The 27,033-nt window shown below is 41.1% G+C and overlaps 1 protein-coding gene across 1 annotated transcript in view; it reads right to left on the bottom strand.

The window, feature by feature from the left end:
* Window positions 1-27,033, bottom strand: part of POU6F2 (POU class 6 homeobox 2) — a 244,596-nt gene that overhangs the window by 74,974 nt on the left and 142,589 nt on the right. The window contains exon 4 of the mRNA XM_010009353.1: window positions 17,326-17,627. Coding sequence (XP_010007655.1) covers window positions 17,326-17,627 — 302 coding nt within the window. The remainder of the gene's footprint in view (window positions 1-17,325; window positions 17,628-27,033) is intronic.

The following is a 27,033-nucleotide window of genomic DNA, read 5'->3' on the forward strand; positions in this document are numbered from 1 at the left end:
ACCTGGAAAGAACCAGGGAACAACTCATATTTCTAGCCAGATGTGCTGCTGTTGGAGACTCTCTGGACATAGCACTCTGTTTTGCACATTAAAGCAGAATTTTCTTATCCTGTCTCCAAGAGATGATCAGCATCGTAGTACTGTAGCACCAGCCTCACAAAGAACACTCTGCAGATCTCTGTCCATCTTGAGGCTCCTCCATTTTCCTGGCCAGTAATGAATCTTAAATTTTCTGAAGATCATTGCTCATCACCTGAACAAGTACTGAAGAGTAAATGAAAATAGCCATCCCATGAAAAAAAATCATTTAATGGCTGAAACAAAATGCCATCAGTGCTGTGATAACAAAAGGTTTGAAGTGCATTACTGTCAGCTCAAGGGCTGGCTACTGGGTCAGATGGTGCAACAGTCCATGTAATCTCCTGAATGGAAAAAATTAGGCTCCAAGTGCCAAATAGACGCCCACAACATAATATCAGGTAAAACAAACACATTCCTCCTATCCCCCCTCCTCAAATGTTAGAGAAATAGAGAGAAATTCCAGTCATTTCTCATTATTGTGAAGGTCAGCCTGGCTGGGAAAATTGTTTCTGCTTTACAATTCCCCAAACTGTAGAAAGCAGTTAGAGTTCTGGACAAAAACTAATGTTGCATTCAAAGGGAAAAGAGGCTGATATGGCATTGCTGCAGTAATAAGAGAATTTTTTACTCTTTCCACTTCCCTGTGAACCTAATCAACTGTGACATGAGAAAATATACTGGGCTCACCCAGCCAGAATCTGACTGCCACCTGAAAATGTCCTCAATATTCCACTGTTTGGGACTTTACAATGATCCTTCCGACATCAATTTTGTACATGTACATCAAAATGCCATTAGAAATGCTTACAAACACCTCCTGCTCACAGGCCTGCACTCAGACTCCAATCGAAGCCAGGCTGTAAAGACTCCCCAGTGGTTGACTAAAGGTTTCTTTCGATTACTCATATGAAAGCATCTGGTTATGGAAAGGCATCTTGGGGGAGCCTGGGGGATCTAAAGATCTCCCCCCTGACCTCCTATTGCCCTTGAATGTCATTAGGAGCAATATATATTGAAGGTACTTTAAAACCTGCCTTTAACATTTAATTAATATCTGTTGACTTATTAAGTTTCCTCACTCTCCTTGAGATTACACAAATAAGCCATACCTTTCCAGGGCTGCAACTAGGTGGCAGGGAGAAGGAAGGTGTAACTGAAAGAAGAGAACATGTGGCATATATATCCTATCACACCCAGTTACATGGATGGGTATGTTCCTGCCTTCACATACATGACCTAATGCACACGTGCACCACATACATGATGCAGTTGTAAATTAATTTAGCCTGGTAATATTTAATGCATTTCTTGGTGACATTTTTATTATTTCTCAGTGATGAGAAGCTGAACAGATCTGATGCAACTGAACACAATATCACCCTCTTCTTTTGTTCTAATATTTACAGGGAATATTACAAGTGTTTGACATATAAATTGAGCATTTGACTGACTTTAATAACCATGTGATCAATAAGAAGTGATATTTTTACAGTCTAAGTTCAATTTTTAAAGGGCCAGGGGTCATGGATCTTTATCAAAGCACTAAGGCTAAAACTTCATTTTCAGAACTTGTAATTCCTCTTTTTTTTTAAAGTCTGTATTGACCTAATACCATTAAAAGTCAAATTTTGCTCATAAAGTCTCAAGCTAGCATTTAGATATTTAGGGATCTATTTTAACTGTACTGTCTAGAAGCATTTCAACATCTCCTTGTATTAAAAGTAGTGTTGAGTGATAGGAAGTCACTCAATACCTACATTAGAGATTATTCTTTATCCTCAGAAGATACCAATTCATCAAACACAAGCTCCTTATGTATCCTATAGCCATCGTTCTCTATCAATCATCTTTCAAAAATTTCCCCTTAAAGAGCTCGGGAAACATCCTTTCATTTTGCATGACTGCAAAATGAGAAGCAGCCAGATGCAACGCAAGCACCACCAGCCCTCCCAGGAAAAGCAGTGCTCGTGCCATGCTGAAGTGGCAGCTCTCCCATCCAAACAACTGAGAGAATATCATGTAACCTTATTCATTCAGCCCCTCTTCTCCCCAGAGAGAACAAAGCCAGACCAGTCTTAGCTGACATCTGGAATATTTACAGAGCTCCTTGTGGTCTTGTCAATGAGAAATTGTTCATTAAAATTTCCAACAGACAGTTCTCTAACTTGAAAAGACATACATACTTAGAGGCTCACAACCTTTTTCTGATGCTATTTAGAATTGTTTCCTTTGTAAAAGCAACCATGCATACTAGGACATGTAGGAGGGTAAGTTCTCTTTCAGGCCTGATGAACAGCGAACTATTTATATTCCAAAAAGGAAAAGTAAAAGCCCTCAAGTGTTCATTATTCTGCCAAATCAGGGCACTCACCAGCACGTGGAGACCCTGGTGGAAGCCTCATGTCTGATTCAGGTGCTCTGAAAGGGTTGAACCTGGGGCTAAGATACTGTTTCATGGGATGATTTCACCAGATGCCATGAATATACTTGCTTTTCAGTGAATATACAGTTTTCAGCAAAAACTGATGAAAAAGACATCTTGAGTTGTCCAGCTGTTTGAGGAAGGATGCTAGGCATTTTGCAAAGGAGTAAGTTGTAGGCAAATGAGGGTGGTTATCGCCTTGGTGATTAAAAACCTCAGTTCTTGAGGTAAACCTTTGCTCAGTGCTGGACCATTTCACTGGCATGGCTGACTTTATTTCACAGGGCGATCCCTGGTCTGTCAGCTGTCAGAAGGGGGAAGTGTACTGATCTTTTTCTTTCTACCTTGTGAGGAGCCTCCTCCTCAGATCATTACTCCTGTTGCCTTGATGTGCTGAATCACCCCCTGGGAAATTTAAAACCAGCACCCTCATGTGAACATTCTATTCAACAGTGTGCAGCTTTCCAGTTTACTAGAGAAATGCCAGCCTTCACTTTTCTAAGCACCAGGTAGCATTTCTGAAGCCCGCAGTGATTTCCAAACTAAGGATTAAGTTAGAATATTTTGTGACAATTTATTTTTGCAAATAGGTTTAAGAATTCAGATAGAAAAAATTATTGCACCATTATTATTTCCACTGGAAATGAAATTTCCTGAAAAGTAGTGGGCATTGTGATGGTGTTTAAGAAGTTTCTCCTTCCATAAGCTTCCAAACAAAGTGTTTTGGTAGTACTGAAATTTCCTCATTTTGGGCTCTTAATTTTGAAACCAATTTCTCAAACGGCATAGGGGTGCATATGGTAAAGTAAACCAAATGAAACTGGACGTCACAGTTTTACTTCATCCATGTGAAACTTTGGCAGCTACCCTGTCTTTTCTGTTTTCTTTTTCTGCTTTGGACTCAAATATTTGTTGAGATCGTGGAATATCCTTGGTTTTGATTTTTGCCTAATCCTAGCAGTAAGACTTTCTCCTGTGAAGAGATTACAAAACCAAATACAGTGTGTCCAGAAAAAATTCCACAAGTTTCAATATCTGCTGCTCAATGAGGGGCACGTCTTATCTGAAAATAAGGTAGGTCTTTTGGACAGTCCTCTGGAAAACAGAGCAGCCTCTGGCTGGCCTTCAGACTTCCAAGTGAGGCGATAACCAGGACTGTGATCTTACTCTCTGCGATTTGGTGTAGAGGAGATTGTTAACCTAGAGAATCAGATTAAGCCTCTCAAAATCACACACTGAAGGTGAGGCTTGCACGTCCTTACTGATTCACAAAGGTAAGTGGAGATGATGCATACAAGTGTTGAAGTGTTGAGCATTTTGAAGTCCTGTTTAGGCTGATGCTTGTCTAAGAGTATAATGCCAGAGAGCTGGGAGACATTTCCACATTTGACGAGGCGGTTTGAGGTTTCTTTGGAGGTTTTTCATATAAATGATGCTGTGCAAGCCACGGTTACCATGAAATAGGTACACGGTATCTGGTGCAAAACGGCAGTAATGGCTTTTTTCAGAAGTAATGGCCCCACCAAATGCATCTCACGTGTATATGCTGACACTTCTAACCACTATCCTCATTTTTACTTTGTGAATAATTGCTCTTTCTCTATGTGACTGCTGCTTTTTCTGCTGACTCCATTCCCCTTTTGACCTGCACACCCCTCAGATAAATATCCCAAGGATATCCTCTTTGCGTTCCAAGACATAGGGTAGTTTAATGACTTGTGAAAGTGTCTGTTTCAGCCTTTAAATAATTTACATGTTACCATGTTTTCCTCAGTAAACCATAGTAATGTCCCTTCTGAAAAACAATAGGTAAATCCTTCTTGTAACTTACACTTTATACAGCACTGCAGTTAGAAAACAACAAGGAATTACCACCTGCTTGACTCAGAAGTAATCTTTAGGAGGCACAGACATCTCTGCAGAAGAAAAGAATTAGGGTCTTTTGCTAACTGGCAACCTAAAACTTATTCCTATGCTTCACTCAGGTATGTGTGAAAAACAAATATCAAAAGGCAGACTTCTCACTTGCCCGCCTCTCTTAGGTAATTGGGCTGCTCTTGGGACTCACAAGCAACAGCACATCCCAGGGCAAAGCACGTGTGCAGTTGCCTTCAAAAGCCTTTTATTTTTCTTTCATTTGCCCACCTGGGGCCTGGACACAAACTTCCTATGGGTCAGACCTGGCTCGCAGACCAGCAGCTGCATGACTTTGATCTAAACGTGCTTTACTGCCTCTTCCAGCTTCCTTCTTGCTGGACCACTGACTGATGGTCTACACACAAGGTTTGTTCTTTCCCTACTTAGTGTGCTGTTTACCCCTGTAATCCTTAGCATCATTAAACTAGTGTAAATATGAATTGCTTAGAAGACCTATAAAGTATTTTACATAATGATGATACATTAATATGCCTGTCCGTGAAGTTACAAATTTAAGAGCTCAGTAACTCATATAAACACAGGATACTGCATGAACCTGTCTGGCTTAGTCTGAATTTTGGCATTTGCAAGCTGTCAGTTTCCTGTGACATAACCTATAGACACGAGCAAGACTTTTCCAAGAAATCCAGGGGTTGAAATCTCTATTTTTGCTCCTCTGAGGGCTAAGTAATAATTTTTACAGTTCACGTCATTGGGAGTGACTCAACCCTTCTCAAAATTAGATCAGTGCCTATTCAAGAGCCTAGCATTACTTTTGCACAGCATTATTTAGTTGTACCTTGTCTACACTCCCTTTGTCCGAAGGCAAATAGAATATAATTACAGCAGGCTGGGAAAAATTTGATAATGTTGTAGGCAGCCTCACATTCAAAATTCCCTATTGTCACTCTCCCTGGATAGCTCTGGCAGTGACATACTATTGTATCTCACTCAGAACAAAGCGAGATGAAAATTACTGTGAAAAGTAAATGTATAAGGAAGCAGGAGGTACACATCAACACAAAGGATATAATGGCCCACAGTGCACGTGCTAAACCAGAGGTCTTGACTGCGTTACTATCATAACCATTGGGTTTAAGTCTGTTTCACAGATGTTTCACAGGGCATTTTAAATTAGCTTCAACCATTGCATGATGAGGCTTGATTAAAAGAGATGGTTTCTGCTGGGCCTCAGCAGGCTGAGTAGTGCCAAATCTGGGAACAGTGTAATGGAAAGAAAATGGATGGGAATGGGAATGCATTTGGTACTTCATTTCTAGCATGTCCTCATTCTCCTCAACTCTTGATGTAGTCAAATACCTTTATATTCACTTCTGAACAAGATTTAGGCTACAATAACACAACACAAAGGTATATGATGAGCATATTTAACCAGCACAATACTTTTACACAAATTTAAAAGCAGTGCCCCAAGGAGATACAAACTTTTAACTAAATCAGTCCTCTACAACAAAATGTTACAGTGGAATAATTTCTGTATATATACACATAAGCCCTCCATAAATACTTTACTATGCACTTGTTTCCTGGCATGGATTTAAGTTTGAGAAGATTCTCTCTCTTTTTGAAAAATTAATGTGAACATTTTAGAAGAAAAGAAAGAGAAAACACACATAAGGACCATTAAAATTCTGACTCTCCAGCCCCAGGAGTTGATCTCATACATTTGTAGTTAAGTATGTTAGCAACTGTCAGCTGTTTTCCATTGCCTATAGATACTGATGTTGCTACAGGTTAAGACTGAGTTCTAAAGCTGTTTCTCTTACTAGTGAGTGCCTGCTTTTCAACAGTTTAAAGTGAAGATGTGAACAAACCTTTGAAAAGTGACTGAATACTTCAATGCCAATATATTTTGCATGTAAAATATAAAAATCTCTGTGTGTTGCATTTGAAATCTGATAAATATTTATTATCAATGCTGTTTGCTTTTAATCTGCTCAGGATATCATTCCTCCAGCTCTTTAGTACTTAAACAAAAATGGCATTTACATTACAATATTGCTTGCCAACAATCTCATTTTCTGGTTTAGTCAGCAGCCTTCATGCTTGATTAGTCTTTAATTATACAAATACCTACATATTAAAAAAGTTTTCTTTTTTCCATACTTTGAGCATGTAATTATTTTCTCTTGCATGCAATAACCTTTAATTTTAGGATTAAGCAACTGATTCTCTTTAGTATGGATGGATTTTTTCAAGTGTTAAAGCAAATTTGGTTATTGTATTACGGGTAGGAAAATTAACTTTAGGAAAACCTTTCATTAGTGCATTCGACAGCACACTGAGCAGCTGACAGAACTTCAAAATATTCAATATGCTTGAAAACAAAATGGATACCAAGCCTGTGTCCTCTGAAGTCAACAGCAACACTACTCTGAATTCAGCAAGAGAATGACGGAGGCTACGCGCTTCCTCTTTTCAATATTCCTTGCTTTTGTAGTATTAGTGTTACAGCAGTACCCAGAAGCCCAATGCAAGATCAAGGCCTCACTGCATTATACCGAGAACCTGTAAAAGTTTGCAGTCTTGAAGAGATCAAACAATGGTGGGAGAATCAACAAAAGAACAGAAAGACAAAGTGACACGGCAGACAGTGACAGTGCTGGGACTGCAGGCTGGTGCTCCTGACTCCAACAACCCATTTACTAGAGCACTTCGCTTCCTGATGCAAATGAACTTTTCAAAGGTGAATTCAGTAAGCAAAGGCAGAACTTGATAACAAGATGAGAGCTAAATATGCAGATGGTATGTGGCAGTAGAACTCCCTCCCCTCCAGTTTTCACTCATGAGAGCATGGACTGCCAAGTTTGGGTCTACAGGACTGACGTATGTTATCTCTATACCTGCTTGTACATTTGAAGTACCAGTGATTTCCCCCTAGACATACTCTTTGAATGTCTATGGGGAAAACATCAAGGAATTTTAGAATGGCTTGCTTTTCTCAAGTTTTGTTTATTTTTGTATTTGTTTTACATGAACTGAAAGTTCTGTCAGACACATTTTGATTGCACGGAGAACATGTTTCATAGTCAGAAGACAGTTAAAAAAAAAACCAAGGAAGATGTAATTCTATAAAGTTGGGGAGGGAGAAGAGGGGGAAACCTTCCTAATGGCATACTAAGCTTGCTCCTGTCTGACTCGAGCGCTATGAGAAACCTCCTGCCAACTTCCCTAGTAGTAGTGTTAGGTCTCGTTATAAAGTGGAAAGCTGCAGACAGAGGTAGGATGGAAATGCACACAGCATCTCATTCCAGAGTGGTGATCAGTGATACAACGTCAGCCTTTCACAATGCCAATCTCATTTTTTGTCTCTCTCTCCCAGTGGAAAAGGTCAGTAGGAATAAAGGCACTGTGAATAACAAACACATTGTTTTTCTCCCCTCTCTGCTTCACAATGTTTTCCTTTTCCTCCCTAAAATCAAGCCCTGTCCTTGAGGAATTCTACACTGATGGAAGCTGCGTCCTAAGATGAATCCTGGGAATGAGACTCCTCCTTCCTGGACCTTGATCCAGGTACATCCCTAATCCACACCATCTGCCCCATAGCCCGCAGAGCACCAACACTGACAGCTCTGCTTGGCACTCTGCAAGGTGTCAACCACCCCCCGGGAAATATCAAGAGGAGATCAGCCCTCTACCACCTCCTGTCCTGTTCCAGATGAAGCCACCAGTTAAACAAGCATAGCACTGCCCAAACTGGAAGGAGAGCAAGGGGAGACAGAGACAGCACTCCAGCTGAATTTGCCTATCCAGCAGGTTGAAAATGGGATTATAAAGTTACTATAGTGAAAATCACATAAGCATTAGCAACTAGAAATGTAATATCACTTGCCATCACATTCATTCGGAATAGTCTTCTGATACCAGTTTACTGGCCATGCCTACTAGAGAGTACTGCTCTGTACTGTGACTGGGCCCATATTTTAGGGTTTTCTTTCTAGCATCTGTATTTTTGCTAAGAGACAAGGATCCTCCAGGTCTGGCTTGTTCCAAGCATGGAGGTATCTCCTAACAGGTGTACAAAGATACTGCAGCAGCAATTGCTGCTTTCAAGGTTCTCAGCTCCTTTAAGAACCAAACTGTACCATCATCATTCCTTTAAGTCAAAGGATAATCCTAGCAACATATGCTATTTTCATACATCAGGTTTTCTCTTCTGGAAACTCAAGCTTTGTCTTCTAGTCTGTTCTGGAGAACAGGTTGATTCTCCAGCTGGAATCCTCACAAGATATTTGGTCATGTCTAACCTATAAGGAATAAGTTAAATTCCTGTCCTGCAGGAACCTGTCCTAATTTAAGATGTAATTTCTGTTGAAAATGCAGATGAAATATAGAATATTGAAAGGTTTCAGCAAAAAAAAACTTGCATGTGAAAATGATGAAGTATTTCAGCACATTTCAAATCATCACCATGAATAAAACTGTTCTGATTTCTTTTGGTAATTCACTATTTTTTTAGGCAATTTAATGTAATAAATGGTTGATATACAACTGAAGCTGATTTTAAACAAAAGCCATCTTCAGTTCTTTCCATTTCCCAGGCCTAAAATAGAAAATAAAAATGAAATTTTGGGCAGGGTAGAAACCAACTTTGTGGAATTACATCATTGTTGGAAAGGAAAAATCACTTAGAAAATTCCTGATCAGTTTAAAGTACTATAGTATCAAAATAAAAATTGGGTGTATTTCAAGGGTAAGACAATTTCTGAGGCTGAAAGTGTTCATCTGTTTTCTTCTTCTCTTTCATTTACTTCATTTCCTTTCTCAGCTGGTGGCAAATACCTTCATTTCTTGACTTTGTCCTGGATCAGCAGCAAAAAATGCAGTGGTGCTACAAGACAGGTTGTCCTAAAAATCTTTCAAGCCTTGCTAGTTGAACTACTAGTAGGAAGCCTGCAGAAGACTTCTTTATGGTGGGATTCCTTAAGACCCACAACCTATGTCCTTCTTACATGGATTCTACCAGTGATTTGTACGTATTTTATTTGTTTTTTAAAAAGGTTATAATAGTAGAAGGCAGATTATTACAATACACAATTTAAAACTATTTTTAGGATTGTCACATCTATAGGATATCAAGTCTGTTATTTCCTACCTACAAGGACATGCCTTCCCATGTACCCACTGGCTTAAACGATACTCATTTCCTCACATCTTAACCCACTAAGAGCTCTTAGAAATACACCTTTTCTGACTTGTACCTGAAGTGGTAACCTCTGGCTTTTTAATTTTCCATTTTCCACATAATTAATTGTTGGTTACTTTAAACAAAAGCAGAGGTTGGTGGAGAAAGGGGAAAAACGAGACAAGAAGCTCATGTATCCAGTGCGACCCCCTTGGATAAAAGGATTTTTTTTCCCTTTTGCCTAATTTGTTTCTAGTTGCAGCACTAAGGTCAGAATAAGCCAAGAGAATGAATGGGATAAACGTCCTGATGGGCTGCCCGAAGCTGCCTGGTGTTACGGATCAGCGTAAAACCAGCTCTCTTTCCTCTGCCTGGGCCGATGTAACTCACTGGAGTGGCAAATTACATCAGACCTACAGCTGTAACCCGACATTATGATTAATTTGATCAGTAATTTCTCCTGTTTTTCATTTTAATCGGTGTGACTATTCTGCTGTGGCAGGTCTTTCAGATCTAATTAAGATAAATTTCAGAGTAAAAGACTTGGCAGAATTTTCGAGTCAAATCCGAGCGTCAAGTGTGAAGACCTGCAGCACCAGTCAATCAATTTCCAGTAAAGACGGCAGGCTGTAACTCAGCAATCAACCCATTAACACTTAAGCAAATTTCATAATCTCCAGGCCTGTGCTTAGTCACTCTCTCAAGACTGGCTACCAATAAAAAAGAGAAAGCAGTATTGTATTTTTAAACACCTGCCCTAAACTGCATCTGCTAAAACCAGCGCGAGAATCCACAAGTGGACACTTGGATAGATCTCAGCAATACGGCTAAAAAAGGCTTAATTTTAAACTTTAAAACACAGGCTGAAGTGGCCTTTTTTCCCCCATTTTGCCTTTCTGAGGCAGTACCTAGAAGCTGATCAGCCTCTTTCAGGCGCTATTTGTACAAGGAGCCTGTAATAATGTAACATCAAGGCTCTACCCTTCCTTGCTCCTCAATCAGATCCAATGAGCCCACTAGGTTCTCTGGGTTCACTTGGTCCACTTGCTTCCAAACAGAAGAATTTCTTTGTCTCACAGAACTAGAAACCTGTGATGACTTGCATTTTTTGTTTGGCTTTATTACAAAGATGTGAGCGGTATGAAAAATAGGGGAAAATAAAGTAATGCTTTGGCAGACTTTTTTTTATCTTTTAGAAATATGAGGGGAAAGAGAAATTAAGAGGAATGAACGCTAGCAAAACAGATCCAGTGGATTTTAAAGAGTGTCTGAGGGGCTGTGTCCATTTTTCCTGTCCCTCAGATTCCCAAGGGTCCTCACCTCTGCCTAGAGAGGCTCTGGAAACAGAAGACCTTATAGGATATGGATCCTTTCCCAAATTTATCCTGGGATGATATTATTTATTTATTTCCCCATTTATTAAATACTTAGGTTGCTTTAGGGAGTTTATTAAATGCTCCCATTTCAGAAGCCAGAGCTTGCTGGGCAAACAGCTCTACTTTCCTCTCCTTCAGAGAATTCTCTAGCAAATGGTTTCCTATATTAGCCTCAGCTTCTGCCCCTTGGGTGCTAATAATGCCAGTTGTTTTGCTGGAAGATTAATTTCCTTTGCTTTAAATGTGAGTCAGACACCAGTACTCCTTGTGCTTCTCAAAATAGCAACACCTGCAGAGTATATCTGGATGGGCCAGGCAGACAGTGCTCCAACTGAGAGAAGGTTTCCTCAGGGAATGAAGAGACTTGCTTATGAAGTCTTTTTGAGAACCCTTAAACATCTCTTTGCTTTGTTTAAATGCAGTATTCAACAGCTTTACAGTGTGAAGTCTCAATGCCTCAAAGACCCAAAAAACAGTGAGCTTCTGGGAGAAGAAAGACATCTGAGGACATCTGAAACTCTACTCGGTCCTGGGGATGGATGCAGTCCTACACCTCACTGAAACTTGCCTTTCTGTGGAAGTGATGCCCATGCATATCCAGGTAAACAGGAAGAGTAGAAGTCCTCAAACAAGGCGTGCCAGGAAACCAGCTGGCATCTCTCTGCACTGTGCACCCAGGCACAGTGCAGACACCCGAGTGTCCAGCTAGGACAAACTGCTGCACTGCCAGATCAGAGTGGCCTAACTGGTGGCAGACCCAGAAGGGGTGAGAGGAGAAGAAAGGAGACACAGGATGCACTGAAACTCAAAGCCAGTAATTTCTCAAGCAGGGTTCGAGTTTGTGAACAGTAATGCCTGTGTGGTTCACAGAACTACTGCACTGGCAGAAGCAGCACAAGCAGGAGAGGAGAGGAATCACAACAGTATTTGCAGTGGGTAACAGGCACGTGTGTCTGTGGTGTATCAGCACTTGACTTTCTAGCTAGTGGAAATTTTTACACAAGTACCTGCCTCTTCCACTCATGAAATCACCTTTACCAACCCACAAAAATCATTAAAATACTGCAAGACTACTCAGAAATCCAAAACTGTCCATAGAAAAGATGTTTAAATCTTTCTGAAATGAGCAGGGGATGAAATATGCAAAAATATTCTCAAGAGTTCACCAAGCTCAGCTCACTTCAGCTGACTGCCGGGGAGTTTCCATGCTATTAGTTTAGAGCTGAGACCTAGGTCTTGCCTGTACCTCCTGGAAATCCACCTAAGATCAGCACTTCAACAGGCTCACACTAAGCAGGTAATGGGCATGAATAAACGGCCACTGCACATGTCTATATCACTGCTGCCTTGTGATGGGCAATATCTCAATCCCTGTTGATACCAAAAATTAGGAAATTCTGGAAAACGGATCCAAAGCACAGCACTTGTTCACCATTTACTAAAGATTTCTTTGTCAAACATTACCAAATAACTCGGGAATAGATTCAGATGGTCAGACATTGCACAGTGTTACATGCAGGAAGAAGACTAGATGAATTTAGCAAAACAAAAATCCTCCTTAGTGGGACTTCTAGTGTCATAGTCTTGATAAAGTTTTTTTGATCTTAGGGTTCAATAAGCATGAGAAAAATACAGCAGGTCTGCAGGTCTTGGATGTTAACACAGACATAAAGGCAGCCCATGACTGTAGTCCTTGCAAGCTTATCCCAGCTGCCTTCCCCAAACCAACAGAGACTTGGTTGTTTCTTCTGTATCTTAAATATATGTAAATTTCTCAAAGGGTCAGTAAACACTGAGATTTCTGTAAGGTAGAATTTTCCTTAATGAGAAGCTAACCAGCAAATGAGGTTGGGAGGGGAAGGGAAAGGATGGTTTTGGTTTTGTGACTTTGTGACTGTTGGAGCCTCAGGCATCTGTGTACACATTCTCCCTCATTTACAGCTGAGTGTTTCAGCCTTTCTGCTTTTCTTTTCTCCTTTGTTATAAAAGTGTTGAGGTTCCAAATACATTATTTAAGATTAGTATGAAAAATTAATCTGAAGGAGGTTCTGGTGTTGCTATCCTGGAGTTTGCTATTACTTGGAAGATTTTTCTGCTGTTGTCATCTCCTCACTTCCCTTCTTCCCTCTTCTTATTATTATTTTTTTCTCTTCATCATCTTCCGTCAGCTGCAGTTACTGTAGGAAGGCTTCTGTGACAAAAAAGGTGCTTTAGGAAAGAGTTCTGAAAACGGCCAGAATAATTTTACAGTGGGGCAATCCCTGGGGGATTTCCTGTTTGCCTATTTGCACACAAACAGAACAGTAGAAATCATTGGGAATTCTTGTATTCCTATGGTGTAGCTCTCCCTTTATAGATGTGGCTGTGGGTACATTCTTCTTATCCATACTGCTAAAACATCCAGTGAGCGCCAGCACCAGAAGCTAACCTCTATTTGGAGCCAGTTAAATATATGTTGCTGATAAAAAGTGCCTTATTCTGGTAGTCAAGCAGAATAATTGGCTACTTAGTACTTGGCTCATCTGATTTTATACAGCATATAATCATGATATTATAGCTCCAGAAATTTAACTGGATGGAAACTCTGTAAGTGGTGGTAGCTATGCTTTAAAGTTGCAACATGCTGACCATTCAAGAACCCATATAGTTTGCCATGTAATAACATTAAACATTCACAGGAGAAGTGGATTTTCCAGAAGTAAAGGGTTTAAAGTGCCCAAATTACAACACGTCTTTCACCTCTGGATTCCTTTGTCTCAATCAGTTGACACAATGAAAGTAAAAATCAGACTACGATCACCTGCATGAGGAATGTCACCATTCTAAAATGAAAGGGTGAAAGATCATCATCTACCTGACCCACTACCTCCTGAAACACAGCTCTGCTTTGGAAGACTCTCAGTGAGATGACCCTGGTTCTGCAGAGGTTTGCTTTTACCGGTGTAAATCTGGAGCATCAGCACTAATCTCAGCAGAGACTCCAGACCCTGGAACCTGAAGTAAGGCTTTTCATCTTTCTCCACAATCATTAAAAGACTTCCTAAACATAATAGTTTTGTAGCTACAACCCAGCCCACTGAACTGAGTAAAGCCCAGTGATAAAATTAAAGCAGAGTACTGCAGAACAATCTGACAGGAATCGTTCTGAGACTTTTAGCTGGTGTATGCTGCACAGGTATTGCTCATTTCTGATCAGCCAGCACAAGTACCTCACCCAGGTATACCTAAGCAAGTCGCTTTCATTTAATTTGCCTTCTGAAGGACATGACAGCATCTGTACATTTTCAGATGTAATTGCTGTTATCCTTCAGAGTTTTTTGAAACAAACACAATCATCCTCCTGAATTACTGACTTTCCATGACAATTTTTGGAGGTTGCATTGTTCTAAACTAATATCTTTCAGACAGATCCTGAATAATGTAAGAGGATAAAGCCCACATGAAAAAATCAAGAATTCAGAAATGAAATTTAAGCTGTCAAACTTTAACTTAGTTGATCTTTATTCCCTTAATATTCTTCAAACAAAACCCATTTCATTCTAGTTCATAAAGAACATTACCTCAGAGGCCATAATATCACTAGAATTTTGTTCTAGGTCGATTTTTAAGTCAAAGCATTAGACATTTAAAAACTCCACATTCAAAGCAGCTATTATGAACTGGCTCTATGACCTGCTGCCAAATATGTGCTCCCTCCTTTTTTACTGTTTTAGTTTCTATATTTTTGTGTAGAAGAAAACCCAGTTTCAGATCCAGTCTTTAAACCAGATGTATGGGAGTAAAACAGCTTTCCTCTGCAGGATTTACAACAGAAAGACAAATTTCATGGAGGAGATCTTACCACTGCTCTGCTTTAGAAAAGTACTGAGCACATCCTTCAGCCATATATAAAGTGCAACAGCAGTTCCTTTGGAAATATTTCTGAGTGTCACTTGTTTGCATATAAAGAATCTCACCATTCTCAGCAATATGACAGCGCATGTTTCAAGTTCTTAAGTATTTCTTTGGGAAGCTTGAGAAGTATTACACTTGCTGTAGAAATACTGCAGAAAAGGCTAGAAGGCCAAAGTAATGGCCCTACACACACTGCTAAGGTGAGGCCTGAAGTACCGTGCTAAATTCTGGCTTCTCTTCTGGATGTCAGCACATGGTGCATTTGTATCTGTCAACAAACTTTGGGGTTTCATGGCTATTTAGATGGTGAGGATCAGAGAGGAAAGAACATTAAAAATACTTACCCTCCAATTTCTTAGTGACTCTTTAATGCTGAGCCAGAGCTGATGGCGAATGACTTCTAATTCCTTAACACTTGTTCTGAAAGTGTCCCAGTCACGCAGCTGACTTAGCAGTACTGCTGAGCTCAGCCCAGGGGAAATGCCAGACCTCTTCACGCTTCTGTCTTTCATTAAATGTAATCCCAGTTCCTAAGAGGTTTCACAGAATCCCAGACTGGTTTGGGTCGAAGGGATCTTAAAGCTCCTCCAGCTCCAAATCCCCTGCCATGGGCAGGGACACCTTCCACTAGAGCAGGTTGCTCCAAGCCCCTGTGTCCAACCTGGCCTTGAACACTGCCAGGGATGGGGCAGCCACAGTTTCTCTGGGCACCCTGTGCCAGCGCCTCAGCACCCTCACAGGGAAGAATTTTCTTCCTAATACCTAAGGAGGTGCTCTCCTGCTGACCTGCTATCCCTTCTCCAGGCCCTGGGCATCTATTTCTGGCATTGGCATCAAACTGGTAGGAGTGGGATGGACTGAGGATCCCCTTCTCTAGCAGCTTCAGTTTAAAGCCCTCTTCATCAGCTTGGCAAGCCCATGACTGAAGATGCTCTTCCCTTTTTCTGACAGGGGAATAGTGTTTGAAATACCACCACCTCAGAGTACTTGGTTCCCTCCCTCTACTTCTGTTGAGTCAACCACATCCAAACCACCCTCAGAGGGGTAGCTGTGCTGAAGAGAAAGATGTGCCAAGGTATCTCCATGAAAACAGTGACACTAGCATCTCTCATGCAAGGAAATACTGGTTTTACTTACTTTTATTATACTTGTGCAAGTGAGGTGTGACCCTGGAGAGCTAACAGTAGAAAGTGCTTCTACTGGCCTGTACCTGTAGGTCACAGATGAGACTGGAAGTACTCTAGTTGACATTTACCTGGGGGCCAGAGGCTATATGAGAGCTACGACTTCAGATTCAGTGTTCATACAACCCTCTTGAGATATGTTCACTGAGAGAATCCTGCTTCCTCCCTACCCCAGCTCTAATTTATGTGTGCATTTGCTTTGTTTGGAAAAGTGAAAGCCTTTTGAAGCATATTATTTAGCAGGCAGTTTTAGCAACATATAGCATACACAGTTAGAGTGCATACATCACAGCTGCACCAAGACAACAAAATGTAACAGAGGCTCCTCTGGAAATATTCCTGTCTCTGTATGTCCATAATCTGCATACTAAAGAGTCCCAAATCACTGACTAGCATGACAGACTGGGCACTAAGTGGTGCTCAAGTAGCCCTTAAGACAATACACAGAAGAAGCTCTAGAAACATTATGCTCTACTGTAAGAAAAAGCTCAGGAAGCAGGACACATCTCTTGTGGACTTTTAGTCTATTACCTAAACCATTAAAAATCAGATTTGATGCAATTTAGTTGAAGCTCAAATTAATGCAAGTTTAACTGACTAAATGGCAAACACAGCATCTTGTAAACCAATTCCCCTAATTGTCTGAAAAAGGATTTTTTTAATTATTAAGCTAATGCAGATTCATTTCTGGAGGAGATGGAGCCAAACCATCAGTATGGATAAAACCTTTAATGCCGGTCTTAAAATTTAGAGAATAAAGTTGCTGGTTTCTAAATGCAGTTGAACACCAAAGTCTAAGAAATTAGGACCACTGGATCAGAGCTCTCCTCTTTCTGCACAGGAATTCTAAGACAGGCAGAGCCCAGCATAGGTGAGTGCCACAGATATAGCTCTATTAACAGACATCCGTATCATTGAAGTGAGCATCTAGAAAAGGCATTAACTGCATTCTTAGCTTTGGAGTCTATACTGAGACTCTTCACAGAAGTATTTGATTCTTAGCAGGATAAACATTTGGACTGTGATTTCAAAAGGAAGGATAACCCATCCATCCCTTGCACATGACCGCCAGCAGAAGATCTATTTATTTTAGGAACAGTCAGGACCACCTACCAATGAACAGCTATGCTCTTCTGGTTGGTCAGGCCTTTTAGCTGTTCTACACTGCATATCTGTAAGGATTAACTTATACAAGGTGGAATTTCTCAGCCTGTATGGTCAGAAAGTAAAACCTTCACTTGACTTCCCCTTGCAGTGGAGGGAGATTGTGCATTTTCTGTTAGAGATTTGTACGTAGCGTCCTACCTGCAGTGGATTTGGTGAAGTAAGAGGCGATGGAAGGCCGTGCCCTGGTGACTGGCTGGGTTTCTGAGGGGAGCTGGAGGACTGTGGGGCCAGCGGCGGCTGGCTCTGGCTCTGGGACTGCGTTTGGTTCTGCTGCGGCGGTGCTGGCGGCTGTGGCTGCGGCTGCTGGGTCTGCTGGGGTGGCTGTGGAGTCTGTGCCTGCTGACCTTGCTGCTGCTGCTGGCTCTGCTGCTGCTGCTGTTGGTGCTGGAGCTGCTGAAGATGCTGAAGCTGTTGAAGCTGGGAGTTCAGGGATGAGGTAGCTGTGAATTGAAGAAAGGAAAGAAAGTTATGTAGGTTTCAGTAATACCTACTGTGTTAAAGCTGGATTAAATTCTGGTTCTGTTACACTGTGGGGCACGCTGCCCATTGAGGTCAGCTGGCTGCAGACTTCAAGCTGTTGCAGGAAACACATTCCTATCAGTAACAGCCTGATTCTGCCAGTGCAGTTCTGTGGGAAGAGTAGGACTTCACTGAAGACAAGGAAAGCAAACCTTTGGAAGGGCTACAGCTCTGCCCACAGGACGTGTGTCAGAGCTGACAGTAGCCTTTGCTCAGAGGAGCTTACCAGTGAAGCCAATGAGAATTTTGCCTGCCAAAAGAAGAGGCAAACAGGATGTCACTGCACACAGCATAGCAAGAACTCATAACATGAACTGGTGCTGTAAAATAAATGAGGAGAGAACCACAGTTGTAAAATAAAGGATGCTCTGAAAAGAGCTTTGTCATGTCTTTATACAGCAGGTGTCAGGAAATAGAACATTCAGCTGTGAAATTCACTGCGCAATGCATAGGCAACAAAAATACCCAATAAAATGTATGCGTGTCTGAAATTAGAACTGCTCTGTATCATTCACATCTAAAAGCTATGAAGTACTCTTGTGAAATAGGGTAGGTATTCTCTGCACTTGCACGGCTCACTTACTCCTGGTAGTAAAGGTCTCTTGTGCTTTGCTAGAATGTGCTCCAAAGGTGAGGGTTGGAAACTGGTGGCTCACATCAACCTGCTGGCGCAGAGGAGCAAGCTTTATTTCCCAGAGACACTTTCGAATTGACTAGGGCATTCATTAAGTTCAGGAAGCAAGTAGTGTGCCACAGGGATGCCAGTAAGGAAGAACAGCTTTAAGGAGCTACCAGAATATCACAGGAGCCTGATGCTTTCTGGGGTAATGCTCTGAATAAGTCACGTGGGTCTCTGGCCTTACCCACTTTAACCAGCATCTTGGGGGCTGTGATAGATGGCTGTAAGATCCCAAGAGGAACAGCTTACAAGGTCATGGCACTATTTTGTACTCTGTATACTGCATTGCCAACACCAACACCACTCTGTATTCTAATTTCTACCAGCAGAAGCCAAAGTAACCTGGGAATGAACCAGATTGTTATTTCTAAAATGCCATTCAGATTTCATGGCCAGAACCTCAGCTCAAGTTATTTGCAGATTGGCAGATAAAGCCAAGCCATCTCCAAACCATCTCAACTGCCCTGTTTTAGCTTTCTAGATGCCTTGGGGATGAACCTGAGGTCTTGGTATGACTTACGAAATCAACAAGCTGTAAACTGGAATAAGCAAAAGAAAAAAGAAAATAAAATGGAGAAAGATAAGGCACAATGGACAAGCCAGAAAAGGCGGTATGAAGGAAAAGCAAAAGGCTTGGTAGGAAGAGCTGTTGGTCATCCATTCTTAGAACTGCTCTAAATTTTCTTTCACCAGAGGCAGGAATCATACCACAAATATGCCTTTATGAGAATTACAGTCATGTGTATGTGACTTCAACAAAGAGCCTGAATAACGCAGGGAAGGAGGACCGGTAACACCAATATATTCCATCAGTAAAGTTACTGATGGAAGTTTTGTGTTTCAACAAAAAACAGTGACCGTCAGATTAAAAACACAAATGGTATCCCATGCAAAAGAAGTCAGCCTGGAGAAGCAAGGGTACTCCCATTGATCCCAGAATCAGGACTCGTACCTAAATACCCCAGAGCCAAAGGTAAATGCATATATAATCTAAGGAATATGAGAAGTAAGAATGAATAACATTATATACAAAAAAGCAACTGCATAGACAGATATTAACCATAGCAGGAAGCAACTCAGATGGCAAGGGATAAATATTCACCAGTCCTATCTGTAGGTATGTACACAGAGGTGGAAAGACCCTTCCCACTCCCATGAGGGAAAAACAAATCTAGACTGGCTCTTTATCTTGCTAGGTAAAGATAGGAGGCCATTTCCTCCCTTGTGCTAGCTTAGCAATCTGGACAAACCATGGCTAACCAGAACCAGGCCTTCAAACACAACAACCCCTTACTTGCTGCCAAGAAGCACAACTTGTAACCCACACAGCTCACAGACAGGAAGGAGCAAGAGGTCCTTTTATGTCCTATGTTCACAACTGGACAGGATGAGACAAACCTTTCTCTGTAGTAGTCTCAAACCCTTTTGCTCCCACAGGGCACTCTTAAAGGCCATGGCTTGGAAGAACGGTTTTGCCAGAATGCCACACATTGGATGTAGGGCACTGGGTCATGTAGTAAGGGATAAGCAAAAACATCTGAGGTTCAGGGGAAGCCATCTACTGAAATGTTTTGGAGCACAGAGCACGCTTGGCTCTTTGAAGTACATCTTTCAGCTAGAACTGGGAAAATATGGCCAGTAATTAACAGAATACTGAAAGTATCTATCTGAGATAACATGAAGTAACATAGGATGGAGGGACCACGTGAGTCTGACAACATAAAAGTGCAAAACTGGGTCAGTGCTAAATTTTTGTCAATGATCTTATGTTTGAACTTTTGGTATGCAAAAAGTATCTGTTGACAGAATATTAAAGATAAAAGCATCACTGCCTGGACTTCTTAAAATGGTGACATACAAGACGTGAGCAGAATGGTAAAGAAGCCCAAAGTGTAAAATAAATAGTTATGACAAACTAAAACAAATGAAGGGGTGGTTACATTATGTTGCAAAAAGGTGTCTTGTTCTGTATGTGTGCATGTAGCTCAAAGCAATCAGAAGACTGATGTTTAATAATTATTAGTAGTAGTGTTCCCCACAGAGCGTATGGGCTTCTTTCAGGATGCTTTTGTTGAAATGTTGCCAGTGATATAACTAGCCCTGCAAAATTTGAGTCAAAACCACAGATACAGATAGACAGAAACAGTACTGATCTGTTTGTTAACCACTGGACAAAAATCCCCATTTACTGAAATGTGGCTTTACTAAATGTCTGAAACTATTTAAGAAAGATTCCACTGTTGCGCGTGTTGGGATTTACTTGCTATCCTCATGGCGTAGGCCTCAGTTTCATTAACAAGTCATGCCTTTCATCAGCTGCCGAATTACACTCTTAAAAATTAAATCTTCATTAAGCTTCCATTTTCCATAAGACCAGTGCTCTGCTGAATGGGCATTTCGATTTGAACATTCTTTCTTCTGCCAGTACATCAGCCAAGGGGCAGAATCCAGAGGTGTCAGACAACTGAGCACCGCACAGCTGCTCGCTCGCTCGCTCCCCACCAGCGGCGATGGGGAGGAAAAGTGGAAGAATGTAAACCCCACGGGTTGAGATAAGAACAGTTTAAATGTCGAAAATACAGCAATAATAGAAATAATAACAGTAACAATATTAATAATAGGGACCAACATCTAAAATACAGCAATAATAGAAATATTAACAGTAACAATATTAATAATAGGGACCAACAAATAAGGAGAAACGAACACTGAGGAAACACAGGTGCTGCACAACACAACTGCTCACCACCTGCTGACCGATACCCAGCCCGACCCAGGCCGAGATCAGTCCCTTCTGGGTGACTCCCCCCAGTTTCTATACTGGGCATGATGTGCTGTGCTATGGAATACCCCTTTGGCCAGTTTGGGTCAGGTGTCCTGTCTCTGCTCCCTCCCGGCTTCTGGTGCCCCTCCTCACTGGCAGAGCATGAGACTGAAAAGTCCTTGATCAGGGTAAGCACTACTCAGCAACAACTAAAACACTGGTGTGTTATCAGCGTTGTTCTCAGACTAAAGCCAAAAGACAGCACTGCACTAACTACTAGGAAGAAAGCTAACTCTATCCCAGCTGAAAGCAGGACAAGAGGCAAAGAAAAGGGGAAAAAACGCCTCAAGAGTTTTTTATCTTGAACCTAAAATTTTACAGGTTCAGGTCTTAGTGATCTGCTAATGTTGAATGGCCACCTCCGACATACTTCTGTGCACTGACAGTGTGAGCATGTGCAACCACACAGGCAAGCTGGCTTGTCTGGTGAATGAAGAGGGTCTGAAGCTGACGTGGAAAATGCCAAGCTTGTAAATTCTGTGGCTATATCCAGCACTCTCAGCTATATAGCTTGATATCTAGGAGTACAAAGCTTTGCATTCAGTACTGCTTAATACTTGAATGTTGGCTGATGCAGGAATAACAGTATCTCTGCCATTCACTTTTGTACTGGAGACGCACTCATCCTTGCTGGGGTGGAAGGTAGTCCCTCAGGGAAAAAAAAAAAGTTGATGGAGAAAAGTAACTTCATGGAAAAGTTTCCAAGTTCATTGCCAGCAACTGCAATTCAAAAATTATTTGAGTAACTTGTCTTTTCACATAATTCCTTTAAAAAGTCTCTCCGGAGCCTACTATCATGCTGAGCTATAAATTGCATTGAAGTGGCTTAGTGAGGTATGACTGTTTAACATGCTGTTGCTAAACAAACAGATAGGGAATTGGTAGAAGGGCTGTTAGATCAGACAAGGCTTTCCCAAAGCCACACAGTAGGTGTACTGCAAAGGTGGATTTAGGGCTCAGGATCATGCCTGCAGTCTGGTGTTCCTGCTGCCTGATTGCACTGTCTCTCACAATGTGTGTACCATCCACAGCGGGGGTTGTGTCATATTATTGTTTGCAATCAAATCCAATCCAGCTCTCAGAGCTTGCTTGCATAGCTCATCCATTATAAATCGTATACCTGTCTAGCATTTGTCACTTTCTGCAGAGCTTGGAGCCTGATGGAATTTCAGGTGGTACAACAGTGCAGTGTCTGCATGTATAAAAGATAACATGCACTGCCTACCTCACAGGAATCTTTTTATGACTTACTGGCTAACAGCTGGGTAAAACTTTGACATATTTAAGCAAGAAGTGTCTACTTGCTTTCAGAATTGCATTCGAGGATTAAAAAGGCTTGTAAAAAAGTTGCAGAAAGTTCTTTCTGTGGTTAAAGAAGACAACAAAAAGTACATCGCTTTAAAGAGAGATAATTAACTAAAGATGCATGCAAGCTATGAAACACTGTGAGGGAAATCCACTAAAGCTGTGTGACATCTCAACTTGCCTTCAGAAAAATACATGTTGAATATCTACCAGGTATCCAAGAGCACAGTAAGAAGAACTGGTACCTACAAAGAAACAATAGCAGGAGGGTTTTTCAAACTTACTTATGTTTTAACTATCATTTCTTGGTTGCTGCGGTGCCAGGGCAGACTTCCCGAGGGATCACCTCATGTTTTATGATCCTACTTTAAGCAGATTATACTTAGCCACAGCACTGGAGCATTTACATTAGAATAAGAGATACGGAGTTAAGTGGTGCAAATGGACGGTGCAGAAGCAGTGAAAACAAACTTTCTGATCTCCCTAGTCACCTACTTCTGTCACAGACGTCTTTAAGAACTTGGAGAAAGTTATGATCTAAGGAACACACACCTTCCTGACTTCTCATGGGGCATGCCCGAGGCACAAGGCTGCTGTGCATTTACAGTATTTACATAAAATGTGCCTTTTCACATTTTCCTTGTATCTTCTGCTCCTCTGCTGGTTCCCAAAATGAAACTAAAATGCCCTTCTGTCGAGTGGAGCGGTGCAATGGGAAAAACTCACCTCTGCTGCAACTATGTTGAAAGAAGCAGTCTGATCCATGACAGGGGGAAAGATCCATAAATGGGTCTGTCTTAGTGGGAAAACTGAAAAGGCCTTGTCTTCAAATCCCAATCCTGATTGTATTCACTGAGAGTAGTATCAACTGCCTGCTGCCTCTGGCTAGCATTATCGCTTAAGTGTGGGAATGGCTCTGGCTGTATTTTAAATAAAAATACACATTTTAAAGTTTAATCACATTTCTCCAAAAAGCAAGGACCAGAAGTAAGCCCACAAATGTTTATATAATGAAGAAACAGAAAAGAAATTGCAAATGTTTATATAATGAGAAAAATTAGGACTCTTTTCACCTCTCATTCACAATATAAACTCAGACCTCTACAGTGCTTGGCAGAAGAGCAAATTAATGTTCAGGGATTCAATTTGTATCTAGATTCTGCTCTTGTGGATAAGCTTCACATAATGTCTGATTTATTTCATTACTGTTTTGTGCATGTTTGTTTCTGTGTAAAGAGGAAGAAGGGACAGGAGGAATAAGAAACAATTTTAGCCTAGAAACTACTGTGCCACTTCATCCTCTACCCTCTTATTTTACATAATTGCATAGATGTTCTTCAGTGCCTTGATACAATGTACAATGGACTAAAAAGGAGAAACTCACACATTAAACCTTCTCCTGTTTGACTGAGCACAGAGCTTGACTCTTGCCATTTCAAGGGCCTAATGCCTTTTTCCACTTCCCCAGTAATGGAGACTGGATTTGCATTGCCTTAAACTGAAAAGTGTAACTAACTAAAGCATCTGGGCTCGCGTTCGAACTGACATGGCCCGCTTTTCTTTTCCACCCTGTTGTTTCTCTTCTAATGAGGTTTATGCCTTTCTGTTCTTTCTAACAGATTTCTAAGGATTGAATGCACAAGCTGAATAGTCTAATGCAAGCCTGTCTTTACACTCTCTCCCTCCGGGGTAATGAGGGGTAGGTTAGCCAAATACCCAACGTGGTTTTGCATATGCTTGAATTTTCTTTTTGAGAGCAAAATGTAAGTTAAGCATCATCTCTGGGGGTGAGGGGAAAGGAAGGGTTGGACTTGTGGCTGAAGAGATTAGTAATAGGATACAGAGCATATTATTTCTAAATCACTGGTTCAAATCTAGTCTAGGTCAACACAGGGAACAAAAGTCACTGCACTTTAATAGTGCTTTTGAGTGTTTTCTACCTGATAGAAGATTAATTAGATGTATAGAATATGTATTCACACAGAGATACCCACATGGAGCCAGCACTGGAAGCAGTCTGCCACACAGTCAAGGTAATAAACTGATGGTCTCCCAATACCTATTAGGAAGATCATAAAGACTACAGCCTTGGATGGCATCAATTGACATCTTTATTTGTACTTTCAGCAGAGAGGCTAAGGATAGAAAGAGTAAGGAGACCAAGTCATCTTCTCCTTCCTAAAGGTGATCCCTCAAGGTTACAGCTGCAGAACACAGATGGGGTTATGGGGAGAAACCTGCATTGCCAATGCTCCTCTGTACCAATTCTGCAGATAAACAGAGGGCTTTGCTTTCTACTGTTGTCATATCCAGCATCTTTCATGAGCACTAAATTTACTTTAAAGAATATAGGCAATAAAAAGGAAGTATTAAGAAGAAAACCATCATAATTTATATGGTGCCTGTGGTGTCTCCACATTTTGATGAATACTGAAGCTTCCCTGAAAAATGACCCACTGCATTGAATAAATCTGACTTTTTCTCCCTTACCAACCTTAAAATGTACAATAATCCACTAAAATCTTAAGGAAATAAAAAAAAAAAAGGAAGAAAAAGTTGTTGTTCTAGGTAGAGAGCTTGACTAAGTATCGGGGCAAGCATATTTGGAATACTTTCCGTTTTAAGATAATCTAGGGGCTATTTTCCTCTGGTTTATGACAACACTCTGTGAGTAAAGTTCCCTGAGTGTATTGTAAAAATTGCATTAACCTATTTAAAATGCCCAAAGGCAAGAACGAGCTGGAGAAATTAGACTTTAATAAGCCATTTGCTTCCTCAGCTCAAATGGGACCTTAGGCCTCATATTGTACAGATGGCTGAAACATTAACTGGAGTCAGGGTATCATCAAGACACAGGGGATCAATCAAGGAGTTGTCTTGGGACTCTCATGCAAAGACAGGCAATTAAAAACCCACCATAACATAGTCTGAGGGCAGTGTAAGTATTTGAATGCCAAAGGCTGGGTGTCAAGCAAGCGATTATCTAGATCTGGTAAACTAATTTTACTGGCTTATGGGGTTTTTTTGGTGAAAACGTGACTTTCTCAGAGACTAGGGGCCAGGATCTTAACATCAAGTCTTTATACCAGAAAAAAGTAGTTTTCTAGTTACAGAGAGAAGGACTGGTCCCAGATTGTCTGAGAACAGAATAGTGCTGGACTGGAAAATCAAATAGACTGGCATGGTATTCCTACAGATTGAATTTCCAGACCCTGTTGAGCCCAGAATGTTCCTATGGACCAGAATTTAAGATAACCTCCCATTTCCTGGGGAAAAAGTCCACAGGAGTCCTTTGAAAGAAACTAATTGACAGAGAAAAAATTACCACCTAAATGCCAACAGAGCCTGATTCAAGATTTCTTAGGCAAAGGGATATGACAGGCAACAGATGAATAACACAAAGAAATTAAGTTTAAAACAACAGTCTGCTGGCTCAGAGAACAATGACCATGACTCATAATGGACATCAGACAAAGGCTGGGCACTCTCCGCACATACAACCTTGAACAGGAACTGCAGCTTTCTTCCTTCCCCTGTCTCTTTCAAATGCTCTAATATTGATGGGAACCACACTTCCCATGGCACTTATGCAGACTGTTTGACGTGCCTCGAAGTAGCAATGCTTGTAAGAAAGAGCAGTGCAATGACATACAGCCCCAGAAATGTTGGAAGAGGCACAATCCTGCAGTTCAGAGAGCCATGGGTCCCCAGTTCACTGGGTGCCCCCCAATTTCTGTTGGCAAGGTGGCCATGCAAGGCTTTGGGGCAAAGTCTTCTCAAGAGGAACTGGTTGAACTGCCTGGTGGCTTCAAAGGGTGATTTTGCATTCTTTCAGATAATAGATCTGCAGTTGCGTCTTCTATAATTGTTTATAGCAAATGGGTCTTCTGACAAAAAAATATTTATCCAGCTATAGCTTCAGCAATGGTTCTTTGAAGATCAGGAATTATTAGAAGTCTCTTCAAAGTGTCTTTGAAGTGAGTCATGTTTCCTTAACTAAAAGTGAAGTTACTGTAAGTGAAAGGTAGTGGAGGGGTTGTGTATGTGTGGGGTTGGGTCTTTTTAAACAATACAATTGAATAGTGGATCAAAGTGTTTCTGGTTTAAAAGGCTGGCCTTGATGCTGAGCTTGTGGAAGTGTCCTGAGAATGACAAAGGACAATGTTACTTTCCCCCAGTCCCAGCTGAGGGAAGCAGCAGAGGGTACCGTGCCTACCAGGTGACTCGGTATGACTGGTTGCTTTCATCTCTCAGACTCTCATTATATCCATGTTTCTATCATTTTCCACTTCCAGTCTATTCTGAAAGCTGATAGACCTGAGACAACTCTATTTTTTTATTAAGAACTGCAAGACTCAAGCAGCTGCAAGTTCTGTTCCCAGTGTGCAATTCCAGCTAGAGGAGTTAGCTGAGCAGCAGTGAGGACAGGCCATGGAATGCTTCAGAAAACATCACTGTGTACACTATAAGGAGAGAGGGAGAAAACACAGCCTAGTCCTTTCCTTTACAATCAATAAAA

The sequence above is a fragment of the Nestor notabilis genome, unplaced genomic scaffold (assembly GCF_000696875.1).
Source record: "Nestor notabilis isolate BGI_N333 unplaced genomic scaffold, ASM69687v1 scaffold922, whole genome shotgun sequence".
NCBI lineage: Eukaryota > Metazoa > Chordata > Aves > Psittaciformes > Psittacidae > Nestor > Nestor notabilis.